The following is a 23,539-nucleotide window of genomic DNA, read 5'->3' on the forward strand; positions in this document are numbered from 1 at the left end:
AGATAATAAAATATTATGGCAAAGTGGGGCAGGGAAGAGAGGTCAAAGCAATAAAAAAGGGAACTATTGTAAATAATTGTCTGAGCAGATGATGAACAATCCTCTTAAATGTGTATATTGTGCAAATGAGGGCTTAATATTATGTTCAAATGTTTAATGATATTGAACTTCCAGTTTGAGAAGGAATTCCTTCCTGACAATATTTTTGTACAAAAACTGAATGCTGGAAGAACTCAGCGGGTCAAGCAGCATCTGTGGAAGCAAAACGTGCAAGTCAACATTTCAGGTCAAGAACCTGCATCACAGGCTCAGAAGGGACAGGAAAGGTTTCCAGTATATAGTAGTACAAAGGGGGAGGGGGTGGGACAGGTGGAGCCAGAGGGAGAGGGGATGATTGGCATTTGGAAGCAGGTGGGGGTGAGGGAAGGACAAATATGAATTTTCCCCAATGTTAGGCAACCCACACCCCTGCTGTTCTCATACACACTCTCACCTCTTCACATAGTTTTCTTCTCCCTTTGTTCACACCTCCCAACTCCCCCCCCACCCCATAATAGCAAAGAATGAAAATGAGATCATTGTTCAAATTTCAAATCCTATTTTTACTTAAATCAGTTTAACAGAGCTACATTGCAAATACAAACTGAAAACGTATCTGTGGATCAGTGTGAACAGCCAAGTAATTAGCTCAATGGCTAATCCAGCAGGAAGAAACTTCCACAATTCAGAAAACACAGCAAGGAAAACAGTGTAGTTTCTAGTTGTGCACAGATTACATTCAAGAAAAAAATCTAGGACTTTCCATCCACAGGATTAATATTTCATATCTGTAAACTTATTTTTCCTTCCCTAAAATCTCAAACATGAGGAACTCCTCACATTCACCTTCCTCCTCCTTCAAAAACGTAGCCTTTGTGACATCGCCTGTGCTACTTCAATGATGCCTTCTCTCCACTCATACCTTTGACAACTTGATGATCCCCTGCACTTTGGTTCTGGGATAGCTTTTGGTTTTTAAGGAAAAAAAAAACAAGAGATTAAAGTGCTGAGTGCCCGGTCTGGGGTTCAAGGTACAAACGATGCAAAAAAAAAGTTAACTGAGCAGTGTGCTGGCTTCCATTTCAGACTAACATTCTTCAGTAAACAGTTAATAACAAACCCAGACATTTATTTCCCAACTGTTCAAGTCCTACAGAAGCCAATTACATCTTCTCCTTAGTGCTGGTATTGAATGGCAAAGGACAACACCATTTACCTCATCAACTACTTATCCAGCAGAAGCCCCAATTGATTAAATGCATTTTCATCTTATTAATTAGGAACTAAATGCAATGTTTTATTCCTAGACCTGTAATTAGTAGCATTAGTTCTCACCCAATTCAGTTTGGAACCCAGAGTATTAATCGGTGAACTTGTTGCTTTTCCCATGTAGCAGTAGATCCAGTGCCAGGTTCAGTTCTTCAAAGCTGAGATTTGCCAAGAAGTTCCTCTTTAGTTCGGTCTGCACTGACGATTCACGATTCATTGTGACCTGCAGGCACGTGAGCAGAATCTGGCACTGAAGCCAGTCAAATAGCTTCTGTGCACAGATCTCAGCTGAAGCAAGGAGCTCTGTCCCCCACAGATGTAGGTGCAGCATGTCCGCAGCAACTCTTGCTGACAGGCGCTGTGAATGAGAAGAAGAAAAAGTGCCCATGTTTCTACTTTCTTATAAAGTTTAACAACTTATGAAAATGAAAGTGGCTGGGATAAGAGGAGGAGCTGTACTTACAGTCCTGGTGCTAAAACTGAGAATACAAAGTAAATTGGCAGAGATTTTAGGAGGCTTATGCAGCGGAACATGGTAAGTGAACATGAATGGTAGCAAAGCAATTATATTACTAAATTGGATTAGAAATCTCAAGTTCTTGAATAAGAGTTCCAAGACACGAGAATGAATAGCAGCTGAGGATTTCAATTCAAATATTTAAATAATTTGGAGAGGAAAATGGGTAGCATCAGTAATCCACTTTAGTTCATTAATGTATTGAGGGGAATGACATCTGCTTGCCTTACATTAGACTTTCCTGTGGGTGACTCTAGACCCAGAGCAATGTGATTGACTCTCACCTCCAATCTGAAGTGGTCCAGCATTTTAATCAATTCTATCCATTCTCTTTGTCAAAATACAGGAATTGAAACAAAAAATGGACAGGTCACTTGGCATCAACCCAGGCACAAGAAAGACACATCTAGTCCAGTAGACTCTGAAAAGTCTGAAAATTGGCCCAACCATGGCTATTAAGTATTAGATTAAAAGAAATGGCTAAAAAAAACACACTAATAATTAGGAATATTTAAAAACCCAAAAAGGAAGATATTGAAAAGATAAACAAAATGGGAATAGTCTAGCAATAAAGACAAAACGTATTCTTAACGTTTCAATAGATGTACAAAAATGAAAAGATTAACAAAAGATACAAATCCCCTAGAGACTGAGAAGGAGAAATTGTAATGGAAAATAAATACTTTTTTTGTGTCCTTCAAGAAAAAAACCTTATGGTAATAATGCAGAACAACAGGTGTCAAGTGAAAGAGCCAAAACAATTTAGCATTTGGAGTGTACTGCAAAAATTAATGGGGCTAAAAGCTGGTGATCTGATAACCTGCATCATGGGATAGTGGATGCATTGGTTGTCATCTTCCAAAATTCCAGAGATTCAAACAGCTCCCACTCATTGGAAGGTAGTAAATGTAACCCCACTATTTAAGGAAGGAGACAGAAAATACAGACCAACCAGTCTGAAATCAGTAGTAGAGAAAAATGCCAGAATTCATTAAGGAAATGGCAACACAGTAGATATGGGAAAACCAGTTGATGTGGTGTATTTGAACTTTCAGGAGGCCCAAGGTGCCATATGAGATTATTAAACAAAATTAGGGTCTGCTTATTGGGGTAATTTATTAGTATAGATTGAGGATTTGTTAATGGCCAGAAAACTGTAGGACTACACATCAAATTTAGGTTGGGAGGCTGTGAATAATGGGGTGCTGCAGGTATTGGTGCTGGGGTGCCAGCTGTTTACAACTGAAATCAATGATTTAAAGGAGGGGAACCAAGTGTAATATATTCAAATTTGCTGATGATACAAAGCTGATCGCAGTATGGGCTGTGAAGAGAATACTATGAAGCCTCAGAGGACATTGACAGGTTAAGCGAATTAACAAAGACATGCCTAGTTGAATATATTATAGGAAAGAAATGGAAATGCAGAGTGTTTTTTTAAAAATGGTGAGAGATTAAATGGTGTTGGCATTCAGAGGGATGCAATTGTAAATGAATCACTTAAAGTTAATATGTAGTTAGGATGGCATACAATCTGCTAACTTTTACTGCAAGATTTGAATACAAAAATAGAGACCTCTTGTTCCAGTTACACAGGTGAGACTACATCTGGAACATTGTGTACAGGTCTGGTCTTCCTACCTTAGGAAGCATGTAGCTGTGACATGGGATTTACATGGTTTGATTCCTGCAACGGCAGGTTTATCACAGATGAGGAGAGATTAAGCAGACTGGGCCTATACTCTCATGTTTAGAAGAATGAGAAGTGATCTCATTTAAGTGTACAAAATTCTTACAGGCCTTAACAAGGTAGATGTGGGGGATGATGTTTCCCCTGACTGGTATGTCTCAAACCAGGGGTCACAATCTTAAGGAGTTGCCTGTTCACATTGAGGTGAGAAGAAATTTCTTCACGTAGTGAGTCTTTAGAATTCTCTACCTAAAAAGCCTGTGGATGCTCAATTGCCAAGCATATTCATGACAGAGACAGAGAGTTTTAGATGTTAAGGGAATCAAAGAGATATCTCGGGAAGGTGGGACCTGTACAGAGAGGACGGGTTACACCCGAACCAGAAGGGGGCCAATATCCTTGCGGCGAGATTTGCTAAGGTGGTACAGGAGGGTTTAAACTAGTTTGTGAGGGGGAAGGGAACCGGAGGAGTAGGTTAGAGGAAGAAGGGAATGGGGAAAAGTTAGATCAAACAGGTAGAGAGGCTTTGGGGAAGGAGAAGCAGAATACAGGCTGTAAAAGTAATAAGGTAGATGGACTGAAGTGTGTTTACTTAACTGCAAGAAGTGTCAGGAATAAGGGGGATGAACTGAGGGCTTGGATAAGTATGGGGGACTCTGATATCGTGGCTATTACTGAGACGTGGCTGACGTCAGGAGACGAGTGGATATTGAATATTCCTGGTTTTCGGTGTTTTAAGAGGGATAGGGAAGGGGGGAGAAGAGGTGGACGGGTGGCGATACTGGTCAGGGACACTGTTACGGCTGTGGAAAAGATGGATGTTGTAGAAGGATCATCTCTAGAGTCCGTATGGGTGGAGTTAAGGAACAAGAAAGGAGCAGTTACTCTACTAGAAGTATTCTATAGGCCCCCCGGTAGCAGCAGAGATATAGAGGAGCAGATTGGCAGGCAGTGTTTGGAGAGAAGCAGAAATAACAGGGTTGTTATAATGGGAGACTTCAACTTCCCAAATATAGACTGGAACCTGCTTAGTGCCAAAGGTTTAGATGGGACAGAATTTGTTAAGTGTGTCCAGGAAGGATTCCTGACGCAGTATGTTGACGGGCCGACTAGAGGGAATGCCATGTTAGATCTAGTTTTAGGAAATGAACCGGGACAGGTGAAGGATCTATTGGTGGGTGAGCATTTGGGGGACAGTGACCATTGCTCCATAACCTTTAAAATTGTCATGGACAGGGACAGGTGCAGAGAGGACAAGAGGTTTTTCAATTGGGGAAGGGCTAACTACGAGGCTATAAGGAGACAACTTGGGAGTGTAAATTGGGATGTCCTTTTTGAAGGAAAATGTACCATGGGGATGTGGTCGATATTTCAGGGATCTTATGAAGGATGTTAGGGATAAATATGTCCCGGTGAGGCAGAGAAGGAATGGCAGAGTGAAGGAACCGTGGGTGACGAGAGAGGTGGAACGACTTGTTAGGGAGAAGAAGGTAACATACGTGAGGTATAAGCAGCAAGGTTCAGACAGGGCCCGTGAGGAATATAGGGTAGCGAGGAAGGAACTTAAGAAAGGGCTGAGGAGAGCTAGAAGGGGACATGAAAAGGCTTTGGCTAGTAGGGTTAAGGAAAATCCCAAGGCCTTTTTCAAGTACGTGAAGGGTAGGAGGATGGCTAGGGTGAAGGTAGGTCCGATTAAGGACAAAGGTGGGAGAATTTGCCTGGAGGCGGCGGAAGTGGGAGAAGTTCTGAATGAGTACTTCTCTTCGGTATTCACCAGGGAGAGGGGTCTTGATGATGCGGAAGGGAGTGCTGGTAGGGGTAATGTTCTCGAGGTTGTTGATATCAAGAGAGAGGATGTGTTGAAGTTGTTAAATAATATTAAGACAGATAAATCTCCGGGGCCTGACGGGATTTTCCCCAGGCTGCTTCGAGAGGCTAGGGAGGAGATTGCTGAACCGCTGGTAAGGATCTTTGAGTCCTCGTTGTCTACGGGGGTGGTGCCGGAGGATTGGAGGATTGCGAAGGTGGTCCCCTTGTTCAAAAAAGGTAATAGGGATAGGCCAGGGAATTATAGACCGGTGAGTCTCACATCTGTGGTGGGTAAGCTGTTAGAAAAGATTCTAAGGGATAGGATTTATGAACACCTAGAGAATCATGGACTGATTAGGGACAGCCAGCATGGCTTTGTGAAGGGAAGATCTTGCCTCACAAGCCTGATAGAGTTCTTTGAGGAGGTGACCAGGAAGATTGATGAGGGCAGTGTGGTGGATGTGGTTTACATGGATTTTAGTAAGGCATTTGATAAGGTTCCTCATGGTAGGCTTCTTCAGAAGGTCAGAGGCCGAGGGATCCAAGGAAGCTTGGCTGTGTGGATTAGGAATTGGCTTGCATGTAGAAAGCAGAGGGTTGTGGTGGAAGGAGTGCCCTCAGATTGGAAGGCAGTGACTAGTGGTGTCCTGCAGGGATTGGTTCTGGGACCTCTACTTTTTGTGATATTTATAGAGGACTTAGATGAGGGGGTGGAGGGCTGGGTTAGTAAGTTTGCGGACGACACTAAGATAGGCGGTGTTGTGGATAGTGTGGAGGGCTGTCGGAGCTTACAGAGGGATATTGATAGGATGCAGAGCTGGGCTGACAAGTGGCAGATGGAGTTCAATCCGGAGAAGTGTGAGGTGGTACACTTTGGAAGGACAAACTCCAGGGCAGAGTACAGGGTAAACGGCAAGGTACTTGGCAGTGTAGAGGAGCAGAGGGATCTGGGGGTTCATATTCACAGTTCGTTGAAAGTTGCTTCACAGGTGGAAAGAGCAGTTAAGAAGGCCAATGGGATGTTGGCTTTCATAAGTCGCGGGATTGAGTTTAAGAGCCGCAAGGTTATGATGCAGCTTTACAAAACTCTAGTTAGGCCACATTTAGAGTACTGTGTTCAGTTCTGGTCGCCTCATTATAGGAAGGATGTGGAGGCATTGGAGAGGGTGCAGAGGAGATTTACCAGGATGCTGCCTGGATTGGAGGGTATTGAATATGAGGAGAGGCTTAAGGTGCTAGGGCTTTATTCACTGGAAAGGAGGAGGATGAGAGGAGACATGATAGAGGTATATAAAATATTGAGAGGAATAGATAAAGTAGACAGTCAGCGCCTCCTTCCCAGGGCACCAATGCTCAAGACGAGAGGTCATGGCTTTAAGGTTATGGGTGGGAGGTTCAGGGGAGATGTCAGAGGGAGGTTTTTCACCCAGAGAGTGGTTGGTGCATGGAATGTGCTGCCTGGGGTGGTGGTGGAGGCAGATACATTGAACAGGTTCAAGAGCTTGTTGGATAGGCATATGGAGGAACGTGAGATAGAGGGATATGCGGGAGGAAGGGGTTAGGTAGTGTGAGGGTGGTCTGATGGACGGCACGACACGGTGGGCTGAAGGGCCTGTTTTGTGCTGTATGGTTCTATGGAGACAGTGAAAGAAAGTGGTACCCAGGCAAATTAATCTTACAATGGGGGAGCAGGCTAAATAGCCTACTCCTTCCACTTCTTGTTGTTACGCTCCTCACAAACATCAAGGTAATGACCAAATTGAGAGAACTATTCCACAGATCAGTCAAGCAATAGCCATCAATCCTCCTGCGTGAAGGGTTGACTGAAATGCTCACGTTTGTTGTTTAAGCACCACAGCTGGCATCAAGCAACCTGTATTTCCCTATCCAGTGATCCCTGCTGCAAAGACATTAGTCTAAGACAAGATCAAACAGGAGTTTGATTATGACTGTGGCATTCAATACACAATGAATGCTTTGGTACTGTGTCTTTAAACCTGCAGCCCAGCAAGCCTCCATGTTTAATAAAATAATTGACAAAACAGAAAACAAAACTACCAAGAACTACCAACCAAACTCTGCAACTGGAATTAGTACAGAAAAATGTTGCTATCCATATTATTGCATATAGCTTCATGTTAAATTCAACAAAGATAAATCTATTTGATTAGGTTTTCTTAAGAAGCTAGAAAAATGATAGTTTACACTGAAAATGTGTATAATGAAAAGTTAGGAGAGTAAAAGATTGTGAGCCCTGAAAAGAGAATTTAAGGGTACATCACTATGGCTGTAATAGACTGCTTGAAATAGCTGTGCTTTGCTTTGTAATGCCTTGCTTCAGAGATTTTGCTTGCTTCATCTAGTTTTCTTCAGCCTTGAGGTATGATTATACAGTACAATCAGTTCTTGTCTCAACAAGTCTGCACAATTGACTCTTGCTCCACTAAAATGACCCTGAGACCACCATGAGAAACCTTATGTATACAAAGATAACCAGTGGAACAAAATGGTCTGAAAAGATTAAGGAACTATAGCTTTAGTAACTTTTTTTTAAAGTAAATTAAGTAATAAAGAGATTGAACGAGAACAGTGGTCTTTTGAGTCTTCTCTCCGACCGAATTCGACAACATAGGTGAGCATGTTATTGATCCTAAAATTAGACAGTTACATTAGGTGAAAAAGCCACTAGAATGTATCATTTTAACAATTGAAGGATAGGAACAGTATTGATTCCTGTATTGATAGGCGGCACGGCAACATAGCGGTTAGCATAATGCTATTACAGCGCCAGTGACCTGGGTTCAATTCCCGCTGCTGCCTGTAAGGAGTTTGTATGTTCTCCCCGTGTCTGCGTGGGTTTCCTCCGGGTGCTCCGGTTTCCTCCCGCATTCCAAAGATGTACAGGTTAGGAGCTGTGGGCATGCTATGTCGGCGCCAGAAGAGTGGCAACACTTGTGGGCTGTCCCCCAGCACATTCTCAGTAACGCAAAAAGACATATTTCGCTGTGTGTTTCGATGTAAATGTGACTAATAAATAAATATCTTAACCTCCTACAGTTAATAAACAATTTTGAATATTATCACTGTACTCACCCTCTTGGGATCTCTGCACAACAAAAGCTTCACCACCAGTCTCACGTTTCTATGAACAGAGTTTGGCAAAGGCGGCAGCGTGTTCTCTTCATAGTTCCTGCTCTCCAGATAATTCATTCCATGTGGATAGAAGGGATTTGGAAATCCCAGAATCTCATAGGCTAGAGTACCCACTGTCCAGGCATCAGATTTTCCATAATCAATAACTACTTTGGGTCCAGGCACTGCTGCACAAATCTAGAAAGTACAGGAGCAGGGGTTTGATTTAAGCCTTTGTACACCGATTTCATTTACTATAAACATATCATTCTGATTGCTGCTGTAGAAAAGCATGTCACAGCTCAAACGTAAACCATGCACAAGCTCAAGCTTCATTTTTTTTTCAGCACACTTGCCTCAGGAGCCATGAGGCAGGCATTTCCTCCCCGGTCAACCTCCATACTGGTAAAAGGAAGCTTCAATCCATGATCAGGAGTTACCAGACAGCAACCAAAATCAGTGATCACTAAACGTGGGCAGCCAACTAAACAGTGCACAAAAAGAAAAGAATTGCATTTATACCTGTACTTCATTAACTGCCTTCAATAAAAACATTTACAACTGAGGACAAAGTGATACAAAAACCTGTTGTGTCAAGTATAGCTAAAAACCTCCTATGATACCACAGAAATAATATCGTGGGCACTGCATGAGCAATAGACAGTAAACACTTCCATTCAAAAATGCAAAAAAAATGTATGTTGTACAAATACAAGACAGGGCCAGGCCTTGCTCCTATGCAGGAGTAGTATATATTACATTTGGGAATTCTGCACAAAACTTCTCCTACTTACCACCGAGATTTTTTTTGTTAAGGCATGAAAAGTTTAAAAGTCACTTGTAGAAATAATTTTGGAGCAAAACAAATAATTTGTGGTGAGACAGGCCCAAACTTTCAAATGATGAGGCCACTGCACACGGTGCTTCCTTCTAGTTAGACACTGGCGTACAATCAGCCATGGTCTCCACTCCATTCACTGAACAGTTGCTGTTACCTCCTCCTGTACCACCAACTCCCTGACCCACAGATTTTGTATGGATTACATTTTCAATTTTTGAGATATTATACTTCGCTTTTGTTTATCCCTTGTCATTAGATTAAACAAAATTTATTCAGTAAAGAGTTCAAAGTCATTAAAAGTTTCAGAAATCTATAGTTTAAAGAACCTTCCTTGCTCCCACCTGAATCAAACTCCACCAGAATATTATCAGCCTTCAGGTCTCTGTGTGCAATGCCATGTTGAACCAGATGATCCACTCCCTCCAGTAACTGAAGAATCATCAGTGCAGCAAACTCACTCCAGGGGCTACAGACCTGCAAGTATTGCTTCAGTGTACATGGATAGCTAAGATACAAAGTGAGAAATATCAACTGTATTTCGTTTGCCCAAAAGTCATTAAAAAATCCATAACAAATTCCAACTTGCTTCATTTCATTTGAAAGGCACCAATAATTTTAACAATGTCTCACAGCATCAGCCTAAAGGAGCTTTCTTCAGATTCATTTTCTCTATTCTCCTCAAGGTACTGATTCTCAATTCAGTGCAGCTCCTTTGCTCCAAAATCCTTATTCTTTAAAACACAAAGTCAACATAGCAAGTAAAAGTAGGCTCTGTGACTATGGGAACTTCAAAACCAAGTCCGATCTTAAATCAATCTCCACCCACATACAATTCCAGTAAATGCCATTTATAGCACGTCTTGCTCAAGAATCACTCTGAAATGTTGCAACACAACTCCATCTCCAGTTGCCAAAAAGACTATTCCCAAACACAGACTATTTCCCCAACGGGGGTGGGCGGAATGATCTCAAGTATTAACAATTGTAGCCAATGGGCTCCAACAGCTCCTCACTCATTCTTAACAAAAGATAAAGAATTCAGATGGATACAAAAAGAGCTCTGTATACTAATCTTAAATACAAGACCCTTCACATTGTGCCATTAACTGAGCACTGACCCAATATCAATGCAAGATCTGTGAATCACGATGTAGAGTATCTAAACCCAGCTTATGTATGGTATAGGCTCCTTTGTTTCTAAAATTCAGTCAATCGCTTGTGCCCCATGCTGTAACATATACTTCTGTGTCTTATCATGGTCAATTCAGGCTTCCTTCCCTTCCAACCTCAAGCACATTACATCATAGACCAGAGCTAAAAACTCCAGTCAGTAAGCATAGTCTAACCTACTTACCTTTTCATCACCAGGAAGAGTGTGTGGTTGCGTCCAAACCCATTAGGATTCACACTGGTGGGCAGTACATCAGGATACTCCTCCCATGCTCCAGGCAACAGAGCAAATTTGGCTGTAAATGCCCGGACAATCTGGATGATGTTTGGATGTGATTTCAGCTTCCCTATGTTATATTGTGAGGGTCTGACAAAAGTAAGAGAGAGAAAGTCATGAAGTTCAAGAGAAAATTACAACTAATGTCTGTGGCCTGATATCCATAGGGGAGATAACATTCAATATTATCAACTATTCCTGACTTCCATCCTTTCAAACTTCTTTTGTTCTTCTCCCCATTTCTCTGCACCTTAAAACTTGTTTTTAAATCTCTAATCTTTTCCAGTTCTGATGAAGTGCCCTGACCTGAAACAATAACTTACTTTCCTGTTCCACACATTCTGCCTTATCTGCTGAGTTTTTCCAATCTTTTCTGTTTGTAATATTAAATGATTTCAATTGAAGTTGCTGTTACACTCCAACAGATTGGTGGAGTTGCAATACATGTTATTTTGCACAATAATAATGCCATGCTGCAACAATAAGAAACAGAAGCCACTGCCAAAGACACGGAATTCCTATCTTGACTCATTCTGTTTTTCCACTCTATGAATGTCTGTGTGCACAAGTGCATCCTGACTTCAATCCTAAGTAGCCCAGCTCCAGTTCTGTTAACTTGTTCAAGCTTTGGGTAAAAAAAATTCTTCCTCACTTCCCCTCTAATCCTTCTACTGATTATGTTAAATCCATGCCCCTTAATAAATCTCCTCTGCATCCTCTCCAGTGCCATCATACATCTTTCCTGTACACATGGTGATGAGAACTGTATTCAGGACTCAAACTGTGGACTCCAGTTGCTAGAATTTCTTTTGTCATTAACATTAGAATTCCTTGCGAGCTTTGGATCTTGAATTTTTTTTTGCGTTTCTGTTGTTGCTGTTTATAAATTTATTGATGCCCAGATTTATAGGGTCATAAAATCTTACAGCACATGAACAGGTACCTTGGCCCAACTTGTCCATGCTGACCAAGATGCCAATCTACACTAATGCCACTAGAACGTTGTAATTTGTCTACCTCTATCACCTCCTCTAGTAGTCGTTCTGTGTGAAAAACTCACCCCTCAGATCTCCTTTAAATTCCTCCCAGGTCACCTTAAACCTATGCCCTCTAGTTTTAGACTCCCCTACCCCAGGAAAAGGACTGACCATCCACCCTACCTATGCTTCCCATAATCTTATAAACCTCTATATGGGCACCCCTCAGCCCCCAACACTGCAGTGAGAACAATGCATTCTGCAGCTGCAAAAAGATGTCCCAACTCTTACACTCAATGCCTTGTCCAACAAAGGCAAGCGTACCAAATTCCCTCTTCAGTAACCCATTTACTGAAATAGCAATGTGTTGCTATTTTCATAAAACTATTTAACATACCCCAAGATCTCTTTGTACATTAACACTAAGATCCCTGCCATTTACTTTACATGTCCTGCCAGCACTACCTCACACTTGCCTGGATTAAGTTTCATCTACAACCACTCTGCCCAACTTTCCAGCTGATCTATGTCCCACTGTATCCTTAGACAACCTAGGACTCCACCAACTTTCGTGTCTATGTTTTATGTTCTACATTTAACATAATCTCCCATGATTATAGTATCTTTCTTACAAACCCAAATTATAACTATCATTAGGAGGTGTATATACGAGAGACGTCCTACATTTAATGTTCCTTATCTCTAGTGAGACTAATTCTACCTCTTTAGCTTCTGAGCCAGTTTCGTTTCTCATCACTGCAGTGATCTTATCCTTTATTAACAGAACTACCCCACTTACTTTTCCTTTCTGCCCATCTTTCCAAAGTATCAAATACCCCTGAATATTCACATGCTCCACTTGGTCACCTTGCAACCATGTTTCTGGTTTATTCCGTTTCCTTTGAATTTGTATAACCACTTGTATAACCTTATGTCACTTTTAATTCATTTGCCAATCACCTGAAGTATATGTTCTGATTATCAATTCTGTAGTTATTGGAAGTGATGGCCTATTGTGTAGCTCAGTATTTTGTACACTACAGGGCAGAATTGTGTCCAAGACCAGATTACAAATTAAGTCAAGGGATCAGTGGGAAAGGTTTAAATTAGATTGTCAAGTGGATAGGAATCCAAGGCTACAATCAGAAGGGAATAAAGCTAGGCTGGAAATAGAAGGTATTCAGAAGGTAAAGAGAAAGGAAAAGGCAAAAGTACAGGGCACTGCTGGGGAAGGATATTAGTGTATCAGGAAGGGGCAGAGGGTACAAGCACAAGTGTGCTCTAACAAGTAGAGTCAGAATGAAGAAAATAGATGAGACTAAAAAATATCTGAATTCACACAGCATTTTAAACAAGACAGATGAATCCATGACAAACAGATATTTTCCCTGCACCTTTTCTTTAAATCAGGTGAGCATGTAAACAATGATGACTAAATGTACAAGAAAAATAAATCAAAAAGAAAAATCCACCCCATACCAACAGAATTTAACCTGGTGATACAGTCATCTATCCTATCATATTCATACTGAACAAGTCATTAATAAAGCACTAGTACATACACAACTAATCGTTTGGTTTTACCAAACTCTCCAGATAAAGCATTAGGGATGGTTGGAACCAGCTCCTTCCCCATTGTTCTCAGGATCGCATCACTGGAGGACTCTGCCTGCAATAACAAGTTTACATATCATAGCAAAAGTACTTACTTTAAAATACTTTGTGACCTAATAAATTTTCATTATTTATTCTGCATGAGGGGAACCAGATTCAAGACAAAGATGCAGTGCAAACCATGACCTGACTCAGGAATCAGGTAGTAATAGTTTCCAACAAATAAGTATTTTTCTTGCATTAAATTCAATATTTTTAAACTGAGGAATGAAGTACATCAATGGCTATTTTGTAAATTAAAGAGGTCTGTGGGGGGGGGGGGGGTGGAAACACAAATTTGACTTCAGTGCCTGGTGGGAGCACAGAAAAGAGCCAAGTATCCTTTTTCCCTAGGGCTCAGATGGAACAGGGTTCAGAAAGATCTGTGTGGACAATTCCTGGATTGGTTGCTCCTTCCCTGCTGAGTGAAATTTTGATGCGAGAGAAAAATGAAGTCAGATCTCCCTGGTTTGGAGCATCAGGGGAGTCAGAGAGATACAGCACAGAAACAGGCTTTTTACCTCACTAGATCCACACCAACCATCAACAACACATTTTTACATTAATCCTACCCCAACCCCATTTCTCTCCCTCCACACTCCCATCAGCTTATCTTCAGATTCTACCTCTCGCCTACACACCTGGGGGCAATTTACTGCTACCAACCTGCACATTTTTGGGATGAGAGGGGAAACTGTAGCACTCAGAGGAAACCCACACAATCACAGGGAGAACATGCAATCTCCACACGGACAGCACTGGAAATCAGGACTGAACCCAGGTTACTGAGCTGCGAGGCTACAGCTCTACCACCTGTGTCATCGGGCTGCCCTAGGTGAGAATAGTGTTGAATATAATGGAAGGATAACATCTCCACAGCCATCTATTTGCCTGAAGGAATTGTTTATTCCTCTGCAATTAATTTTGGGAAGAGTTTAATTACTCTGCTGTATGGACCCCAAGACGAGGAAAATTCTAGTAGTCAGGTTGGTTCCTATATACTGTGCTCAATGTCCAACTGCTTACAATATTCTTGATACATAATTTTTTTCCAATTCTCCCCTGATATATCATACTTAGTACAGCTTACTGCTGTTCTCAATTTGTTTTCCTTAAGAGAAGAATAACAATTTTATTTTGAGACTTATGCAACTGGCAAGTGTATGCAGTATTTGAAACAAAGTACTTTCTGTAAAATTCTCTTTCCCCCCCCCTCCATTTATGCACACCATGATCTGGATTCAAGCTCAAGTCTCAAACAGTAATCTTCCATTTGACCTCAAACAGGGAATTTTCACTATAAATATCTATTTAACTTACATTTATGTTCCAAAGCATTTTTAAAGCCAGAGGGTAGCCGGCGCCTCCCTCGGAACCACCGCCTGGGCAGCCGGCGCCTCCCTCAAAACCACCAGGTGGATCCCTCTTCAGAACAACAAAACTCAAACTTGATTTTTCCTGTGAAATCATTGAATTATTTCTTATTATTTCGGTATCAACACTGAAGATATCTGGTACAACAGCAGCTTTCTTTCCCTCGCTTCTACTTTCTGGCGGTTGCTCCTTTGTCACAATTTTACTGCTCGATCTTGGATTGGCCACTCCAGAAATAAAGGCCTTGTACACAGCTGCATTACACCCTTTTCCAATGGGGTCTCCGATCTTATAATCTTCCAGACAATGGCCAATGGTGGACAAAGGTATGGAGTTTTCATACTTAATCTTCTTTCTTTTAAATAGTGTCTGACAAATGGAGAAATAGAAAAACATAATTTTATTAAGAGCGAGGAGAGAAATGGCACAAGTATGATCAACAGGTATACATTTATGGAAACTGAAATTTTTCAGATGCAGTTGGCTCTGAATGAATTGAAAACCTTTAGTCAGCTTTGTAAGTAGCACAGACACAAAATTCAGCTCTGCCTTCAGCACTCTCACAAGTCTACAGAGTTAAGTTATCGTCCTTCACCACTAGTTTTCAGGACAATTATCCAGGCTATGCCTTAGGAAACTAAGCCACCATCCCAAACAATCAAGGAGGATGCATTTTGCTAAAATCTTTAAAAATATTAAAGCTACAAGGTATTACTACTTCTTTGGGGGGTGGCGATACCAAACGAATCAAATTTATGATCACCAACAAGATCAAAGGCTTGCTTCTTAATCAAGTTTTATTTATTCCACTTCCCTAAAAAAGGTGCAGAACCCTGCTGACATACTAGTTCACAGTCATCAATTCGAAATAACACAGGTCAGATTTGATGTTAAATACAGGGGCATTCAAATCCTCTCCTGAAAATGACTTAGTTCTTTAAGTATTAATAGAGAAAGTTTCAGTGATCACTATTAAACAGTTAACGTAACAGCAGTTTCCAATGACTGCACAAGTACTAGAACATGTACAGATGGGCGAAGCTTGGATCAGAGAAGACTGAAAGAAGACTTGATAGTTGTGCTTACAATCATAAAGCATCCAAACAAAGCAAATAAAGAGAAATTGCTCCCATTGGTGAACAGTGAAGAACCAAATGCCACAGATTGAGGCAACTGGCAGAAGAACCAAAAGACACATGAAAGGGGTTTTAAAAAAAAACACACACACACACACACACACACACACACACAAAGTAATTGTCACCACATGGACAAATTATTGAATGAAAATAAATTGCAAAGAAAGGACCAGGGAATTAGATTAACGGGATTGCTATTACATGCTTAATCAGCTGAATGGGCTCCTTCAGTGCTGTAATGATTCTATGAAATCAGAAACTGCTGTCCAAATTCGACACACACAAAATGCTGGAGGAACTCAGCAGGTCAGGTAGCATCTATGGAGAGAAATAAACAGTCGACATTTCAGGACTGGAAAGAAAGAAGCTGGAAGCTGGACTCAGAAGTTCAGAGGAGGGGGAGAAGTACATGCAGGTAGGTGGTAGGCGAGTCCAGGTGATAAGCGAGTCCAGGTGAGAGAGGGAAGGTAGGAGGGTGGGGAGAAGCAAGAAGCTGAGAGGTGATAGGCAAGGGGCTGGAGAAGAAGAAATCCAGTAGAAGAAGGCAGTGGATCAAAGAATAAAGGGAAGGAGGTGGGGAATAGATAGGCAGGTCATGAGGGTGGGGGAAGGGGACCACAGGAATAAGGGAAGACACAGGAGAGAAGAAAAGGAAGGGTGGGGGTGGGGGAAAGAAGAGGGGAGGGGATAGAGAAATTGCTGTTGAGGCCATCAGGTAGGAGACTACCAAGGCAAAGTATGAAGTGCCATTCCTCCAACCTACGTCTGGCCTCAACGTGGCAGTAAGAGGCGGCCATGGATAGACATGTCGGTATGGGAGTGGGATGTGGAATTGAAGTAGATGGCCACCGGGAGATCCTTGCTTTCGTGGAGGACGGAATGAAGGTGCTCGAAGTGGTCACCCAATCTGCATCGGATATCGCCAATGTAGAGGAGACTGCACCAGAGTGCCGGATGCAATAAATGACACCCTTGGATTCATAGGTGAAGTGCTGCCTCACCTGGGAGGACTGGCTAGGGCCCTGAATGATGGTGAGGGAGGAGGTGTAGGGGCAGGTGTAGCCTTAGTGCGGCCGCTCTCTAAATTGTTCTAGTTTCTTCACTACTTCAACAAGAGAAATGGTACTGAACTACAAACGTGAAGCTGGAGCAGTAACACAATAGACACTTACTAAACATGCAAGAAAATGAGAGCTGAGGTTTTAAAGCTGTGATAAATCTTTGTTATTGCCAAGTTCTCTTGCACTGAAGATTGACATATGCAAATGTGGAATCTCATTCCTTCATATTTTAATTATTTTTGCAGATGTTTTAAGATGTAAAAGCATTTTTTTGCAAATGTTAATATCAGTAATTAAAATTATTATTTTCAACTTTTTATTTCCTCTTTATCTCTTAACCCCATCCTGATTTGTCTCCTTATTTTGCTTCCTTTACATGATTTGCCAAGAACTTAATATTTTAACTTAACACTTCCTGGTTTCAACTCTAGATCTGAGAAAGGAATCTTCAATCCAGTAAGTTAAGGAGATATTCTGTTGCTTCCTTGCACACACAAGTCCCTGAATCCCTGTAGAAAATGCCATACATTTTGGATAACTAAATAATAGGTTCCAAAGCCAACAGATAGGCAGTGGGCACGTTTGAGTGCAATGAGCAACTTGCGCCATTGGTTTAACAATAACCACCAACTCCAGGCCGGTGATTCAAGTTGGAAAGCAAAAAAAAAAAAACTGGAAATTGGAATTAAAAAAAGAAACGGTGGCACAGTAGCGTAGCAGTTAGCGCGACGCTATTACAGTGCCAGCAATCGGGGTTCGACTCCCGTCGCTGTCTGTAAGGAGTTTGTACGTTCTCCTGTGTTTGTGTGGGTTTCTTCCGGGTGCTCCGGTTTCCTCCCACATTCCAAAGATGTACGGGTTTTTAAAAAAAATGGGCGGTGCAGACTCATCAGGCCAGAAGGGCCTGTTACCACGCTGTAAAAATAAGACAAAATACTGTAATCATAATGCAGTATCTATGGAGAGATAACAACAGAGTTAACATTTCAGGTTTATGATCTTTCATCAGAACCAGAAAAGTTAGAACCAAATAAACTTTTATTAATGAGTCATGTTAGAATGTGGCTGCAGAAGAATCTACTGTGCTCCAACATCTTCCCAGAATACAGATTAAAAATTCCTGGCAACAGTGGAGAACTACAGATCTAGAGTGAAATAGAAACTGATAGAAATTAGCATCTATATTTTAAAAAAGTATTGTAGAAATTAGTGGGACAAAGCCAATAAATCCCCAGGAATGTGAATGTGATAACTTGCTTCCCAAGGATGAAAATGGATAGAGAGATGGTGGATGAATCTGTTGTTATCTTCCAAAGCTCCATCGACTCTAAACAGTTCCCACTGATCAGAAGGCAGCAAAAGGAGTGAGAAAATGGGGAAACTGAAAACTAGTTAGCTTGACATCAGCAGGAGGGAATCTATTATTAAGGAAGTGATTACAGGGCAATTAGAAAATACTTATAAGACTCAGCAGAACCAATATGAATTTATGGAAAGGAAATTATGTTCGACAAATTGTCTTTTTTTGTGGTTTGCTACCATCAGAATAGGCAAGGGGAAAGTGTATTTGGATTTACAGAAGGCCTTTGCTAAAGTGCCACACAAAAGATTATTAAACAAAAATTGAGCACAAGGAACTAGGAATAATACAAAGGCATGGGATTAGAAGTAGTTAATGGACAGAAAACATTAGGAATAAACAGGTCATTTTTTTGGGTTGGGAGACATGAAAAATGGGAAGCTGCAGGAATCAACGCTGGGGCCTCAACTACTCATAACCTACATTAATGATTTGGATGAAGGGATCAAATGTAATAATCCAAGTCTGCTGATGATACAAACTGGGCAGCAATGTGGTCATGAGGAGAATGGAGAGAGGCTTCAGGAGAACAAAAACAAAAGAGGGGGAAAAAAATAAATCCCTAAATGAGTGGATGGTGACATGGCAGATAGAATAATTGTTAGTTATCCACTTTGGTAGAAAAAAAAATGGAAAAGTGGATTTGTTAAACAATTGAGAGAGATTAAAAGATGTTTTGAGTTCAGAGAAACTTGGGTGTTCTTATACACAAATCACTACTTAACATTAAGGTCCAACGAGTATGTTGAGAAGCAAATGGTACATTTGCAAGATGATTTGTGTGCAGGAGTAAAGACACCTTACTGCAATTACACAGGACCATGGCAAAACTGCACCTGAAATATTGCACATGGATCTTGACACCCTACCTGAGAGAGGATTGCAATAGAGGGAATGACTGCACAAGAATCTACTGTGCTCCAACACCACCTCAGAAGACAGATAAAAATCCTGGCAACAGTGGAGAACTACAGGTCTAGAGTGAAAGAGAAGCTGAAAGAAATTAGCATCTATATTAAAAACATTTAGAAGACACTTGAATAGGAAAGGTTTAGAGGGATATGGGCCAAACGCGGGCAAATAGTACTAGCTTTCAGGCAGCCAACTTGGTCAGCATTGACAAGTTGGGCCAAAGGGCCTGTTTCCTTGCTGTATTATTCTATGAATGCAACCATTCATAAAGGTTAATTCCTGGAATGGTGGGGGTTTGTCCCACAAGAAGAGATTAGCAGGCTGGGCCTATATTCTGCTGAGTTTAGAAGAACAGGAGTTAATTTTATTAAAATATATAAAATTGCTTTGGGATGACAGGGCAGACACAGGGATGATGTTTTCCATAGCTGGAGTGTATAGAACCAAGGACCAATCTCAAAATAAGGGTCTGGCTATTCAGGACAGAGTTACAAAAAAATTTTCACCCAAAGAGTAGTGAATCCCTGTAATTATCCATCAAGGAGAAGTATCACAGTCATTTACTGCATATATTCAAGGCACAGATCCATAGGGGTTTGGATACTTAGGCAATCTAAGGAAATAAGGCACTGGGATAATAGATCATACACAATCTAAATTAATGGCACAACAGCCACAAAGGAAATAAAAACAGGAGTAAGCACTTTGTTCCTATGTTCTTATGCTCAAGTGACCATTGTTGGTGCATGGCCAGAGAAAACAGAAGCAGCATCACAACAACAGCACATTCCTCCCCAATGAGCTTAATGCATTCTATGCATGTTTTGAACAGAAGGGGATTGGTACGTCACCACCCAACCCGACAGCTCCAATGCACCCGAACCCATAGTCACCGTTGAGGTCACAAGATCAGTCTTCTGGAGAGTGAACGCGCGGAAAGCATCTGGTCCCGATGGTGTCCCTCCACATGTCCTCAGATTCTGTGCAGATCAGCTGGCAGGGTATTTGCAAACATTTTTAAACTCTCCCTGCTTCAATCCAAGGTTCCTACCTGCTTTAAGAAGACCACTATCATCCCAGTACCTAAGAAGAATAAGGGAACGTGCCTAAATAACAACTGCCCGGTGGCTCTGACATCCACCATCATGAAATGCTTCAAGAGGGTGATCATAGCATGCATTAACTTCAGCCTCCCAGAAAACCCTGCGACCCACTTCAATTCACCTACCGCCCGAACAGGTCTACAGCGACGCCATCTCCCTAACACTCATCTCTGGAGCATCTGGACAGTAAAGATACCCATGTTAGACTATTGTTTATTGACTATAGCTCCACCTTCAATACTATAATTCCAAGCAAATTTATCACCAAACTCTGAGACCTGGGAGTCAACACCTCCCTTTGCAACTGCATCCTTGACTTCCTGACCAACAGACTGCAATCAGCAAGGATAGGCAGTCACACCTCCGCCACAATTATTCTCAACACGGATACCCCACAAGGCTGCGTTCTCTGCCCCCTACTCTACTCCCTATACACTCATGACTGCGTGGCCAGATCTCTGCTCTAATGCCATCTACAAGTTTGCATATGATACCATCGTAGTGGACCAGATCTCAAATAACAACGAGTCAGAGTAAAGGAAGGAGATAGAGAGCTAAGTGACATGGTGTCACGACAACCTTTCCTTCATTGTCAGCAAAACAAAAGAACTGGTCATTGACTTCAGGAAGGGGGGGCAGTGCAGATTTCCTGTCTACATCAACGGTGTGGAGGACGAGAGGGTTGAGAGCTTCAAGTTCCTAGGAGTGAACATTACCAATAGCCTGTCCTGGTCCAACCGTGTAGACGCCATGGCATAGAAAGCTCACCAGTACCTCTACTTCCTCAGGAAGCTAAAGAAATTTGGCACGTCCCCCTTGACACTCACCAATTTTTTAATTGATGTATCATAGAAAGCATCCTGTTTGGATGCATCAAGGCTTGGTATGGCAACTGCTCTGCCTGGGACCACAAGAAACTGCAGAGTTGTGGACACAGTTCAGTGTATCACAGAAACAAGCTTTCCCTCCAAGGGCTCTCATCTATACTTCATTGCCTCGGTAAAGCAGCCAGCATAATCAAAGACCCCACCCACCCCAGACATTCTCTCCTCTCCCATCGGGCAGAAGATGCAAAAGCCTGAAAACACGTACCACCAGGCTCAAGGACAGCTCCTATCCCACTGTTATAAGACTATTGAACTGTTCCCTAATACAACAAAGTGGCCTCTTGACCTCACAATCTACCTCGTTATGACTTTGCACCTTATTGTCTACTTGCACTGTACTCTCTCTGTAGCTGTGACACTTTATTCTGCATTTTCTATCATTTTACCTTGTACTACCTCAAGGCACTGTGTAATGAATTGATCTGTATGAAAGGTATGCAAGACAAGTTTTTTTTAACTGTACCTCGGTACCAGTAACAATAATATTCCAATTCTCAATGCAAGTTGACAATACCAAGGTGTAAATGGCTTCCAATTTACAGCAAATGGAACCAGCGACTCATCAAGAGATCAGACAGTGGTGGCTTATCAAATTGCTATTAGCCGCTAAACTGGTGTTGAGGATTATCATAAGGTAGGCTAATTAAATGCATAGAATTGAATACATCCTGAATGAAAAACAGGCGGTCGATGCGCAAAATCTTTTTTACGTCTGACGGTTGCAAATTTCCATCAGAAACGCGAACCTGTGTACTAAGAAGATTAATTTTCCTTCGGTAAGGGAATGTTATCTGGGATTCCTTACCTGGATCTGCTCGCACGCAGCGGTGCAGGTCCTCACCTCCTCCACTTGCTGCTCGACGAAGCCCAGGCCCAGGCCGAAGGCCAGCAAGGCCCCGCGGGGCCCACGATGCTGTCGAAACGCCTGGCGCTGCAGCTGGGCAGCCAGGCTTGCAATAGAGTGGCGAAAATACCGGTAACGGGCTGGCAACACATACGGGAGCGGCTGCTTGACTCGGGGCCGCAGACCCGCGGCACTTGGCTGGATTCTGCCGCGGGGGTGAAGCGGCGCAAGGCCGACCGGCCAAGCTGCCAGCCGCGGGCCAGCAGGTTTCGCACCGACATGCTGGAGATTTAGGGAGTAGACAGGGCGACACTTGAGCCCGGGTTCCTTTCCCCGAGCCCCGGGTTCCTTTCCCAACCCCCCTGGGAACGGCTGCGATGTTGCTGCGTCAACCACTCAGTAAGTGACCTACAGCAGGAGCGCGATTTGTGAGCTCAACCAGGCGCTGTCACCATGGCAACAGAGTAAGCAGGCCCGGATCCTGACAACACGCACCAAGTAAACAGTGGCTTGTTTGTGTGGTAACTTTCCTCCCAGGGCGTATCCTGATGCAGAAACTGAAAACATCTCCTCCCTGCTTCAAGGTAATGTCCCACGTCAGGCCTAGCAATACCCTCTTCAAAACCCGCCTCGACTTGTGCAAGGTGGAAACCAGTGGCTGCTCGAAATTGGTCGATTTAGGTGATTAGTGAATGGCGGCCAACAGCTTGAAATACGGTCACCTCAAAAACGTCTTCTATGAAGCTCCATAACAAGTAAAATATGTAGTTGTGCCAGAATAGTAATGTAATGTCAATCTAACCATTCTTTTCTGAACAAAGTTGTGGTATCTTTAGAATGCCAGTTGAACTGCCCCAATTTTGGGGGTCACTTAATCACTACTCTAACACAGATAATTGTTCTTCCATTTCCCCTTTCTACCTTTTCCGTACCCCATATCTTTAACTTTCACTTTTCTATTGCCCCCCCCCCCCACCTGTTTCTTTGCCTTTTAATTTTTTGCTTTCTGATAAAAGGTCATTAACTTAAAATGTTAACACAGTTTCACTTTACCAGTGCTGAATCTTTTAAGACGATGATGCTGGAGGAACTCAGCAGGCCAGGCAGCATCCGTGGAGAAAATCAGGTAGTCAATCTTTCAGGCGGTCAAGTCCTGAAGAAGGGTCCTGCCTCCAAAACGTTGACTGCTTGCTTTTCTCCACGGATGCTGCCTGGCCTGCTGAGTTGCTCCAGCATCATCGTGTTTTTCATCCAGATTCCAGCATCTGCAGTCCTTTGTTTCTCCTGAATCTTTTAAGGATTTACTATTTTATTTTATGGCTTGTGTTAGTTGGGAAAATAAAGCTTCAAAAGAAGATATCTAAATTTTGAAAACATAACATAAAATATGTGTTTTATTCCTTTGAGAAGGTGAGTCACAGGTTCATAATACCATAGAACGTTCTAATTCTACTTTACATTTTAATTATCATCAACCATTTCAGT

At 42.1% G+C, this 23,539-nt stretch overlaps 1 protein-coding gene across 1 annotated transcript; it reads right to left on the bottom strand.

Annotated features, from left to right (window-relative positions):
• Positions 1-584: 584 nt before the first annotated feature.
• pink1 (PTEN induced kinase 1) lies at positions 585-22,573 on the bottom strand. The gene is given in 9 exon segments (XM_052039596.1): positions 585-1,666; positions 8,418-8,654; positions 8,813-8,940; positions 9,639-9,802; positions 10,652-10,834; positions 13,284-13,390; positions 14,695-15,117; positions 22,016-22,209; positions 22,212-22,573. Coding segments are annotated over 9 exon segments (1,827 nt in total). The 5' UTR covers positions 22,336-22,573; the 3' UTR covers positions 585-1,399.
• Between the last annotated feature and the right edge of the window lie 966 nt (positions 22,574-23,539).

Source organism: Pristis pectinata, chromosome 26, assembly GCF_009764475.1.
Source record: "Pristis pectinata isolate sPriPec2 chromosome 26, sPriPec2.1.pri, whole genome shotgun sequence".
NCBI classification, from domain to species: domain Eukaryota; kingdom Metazoa; phylum Chordata; class Chondrichthyes; order Rhinopristiformes; family Pristidae; genus Pristis; species Pristis pectinata.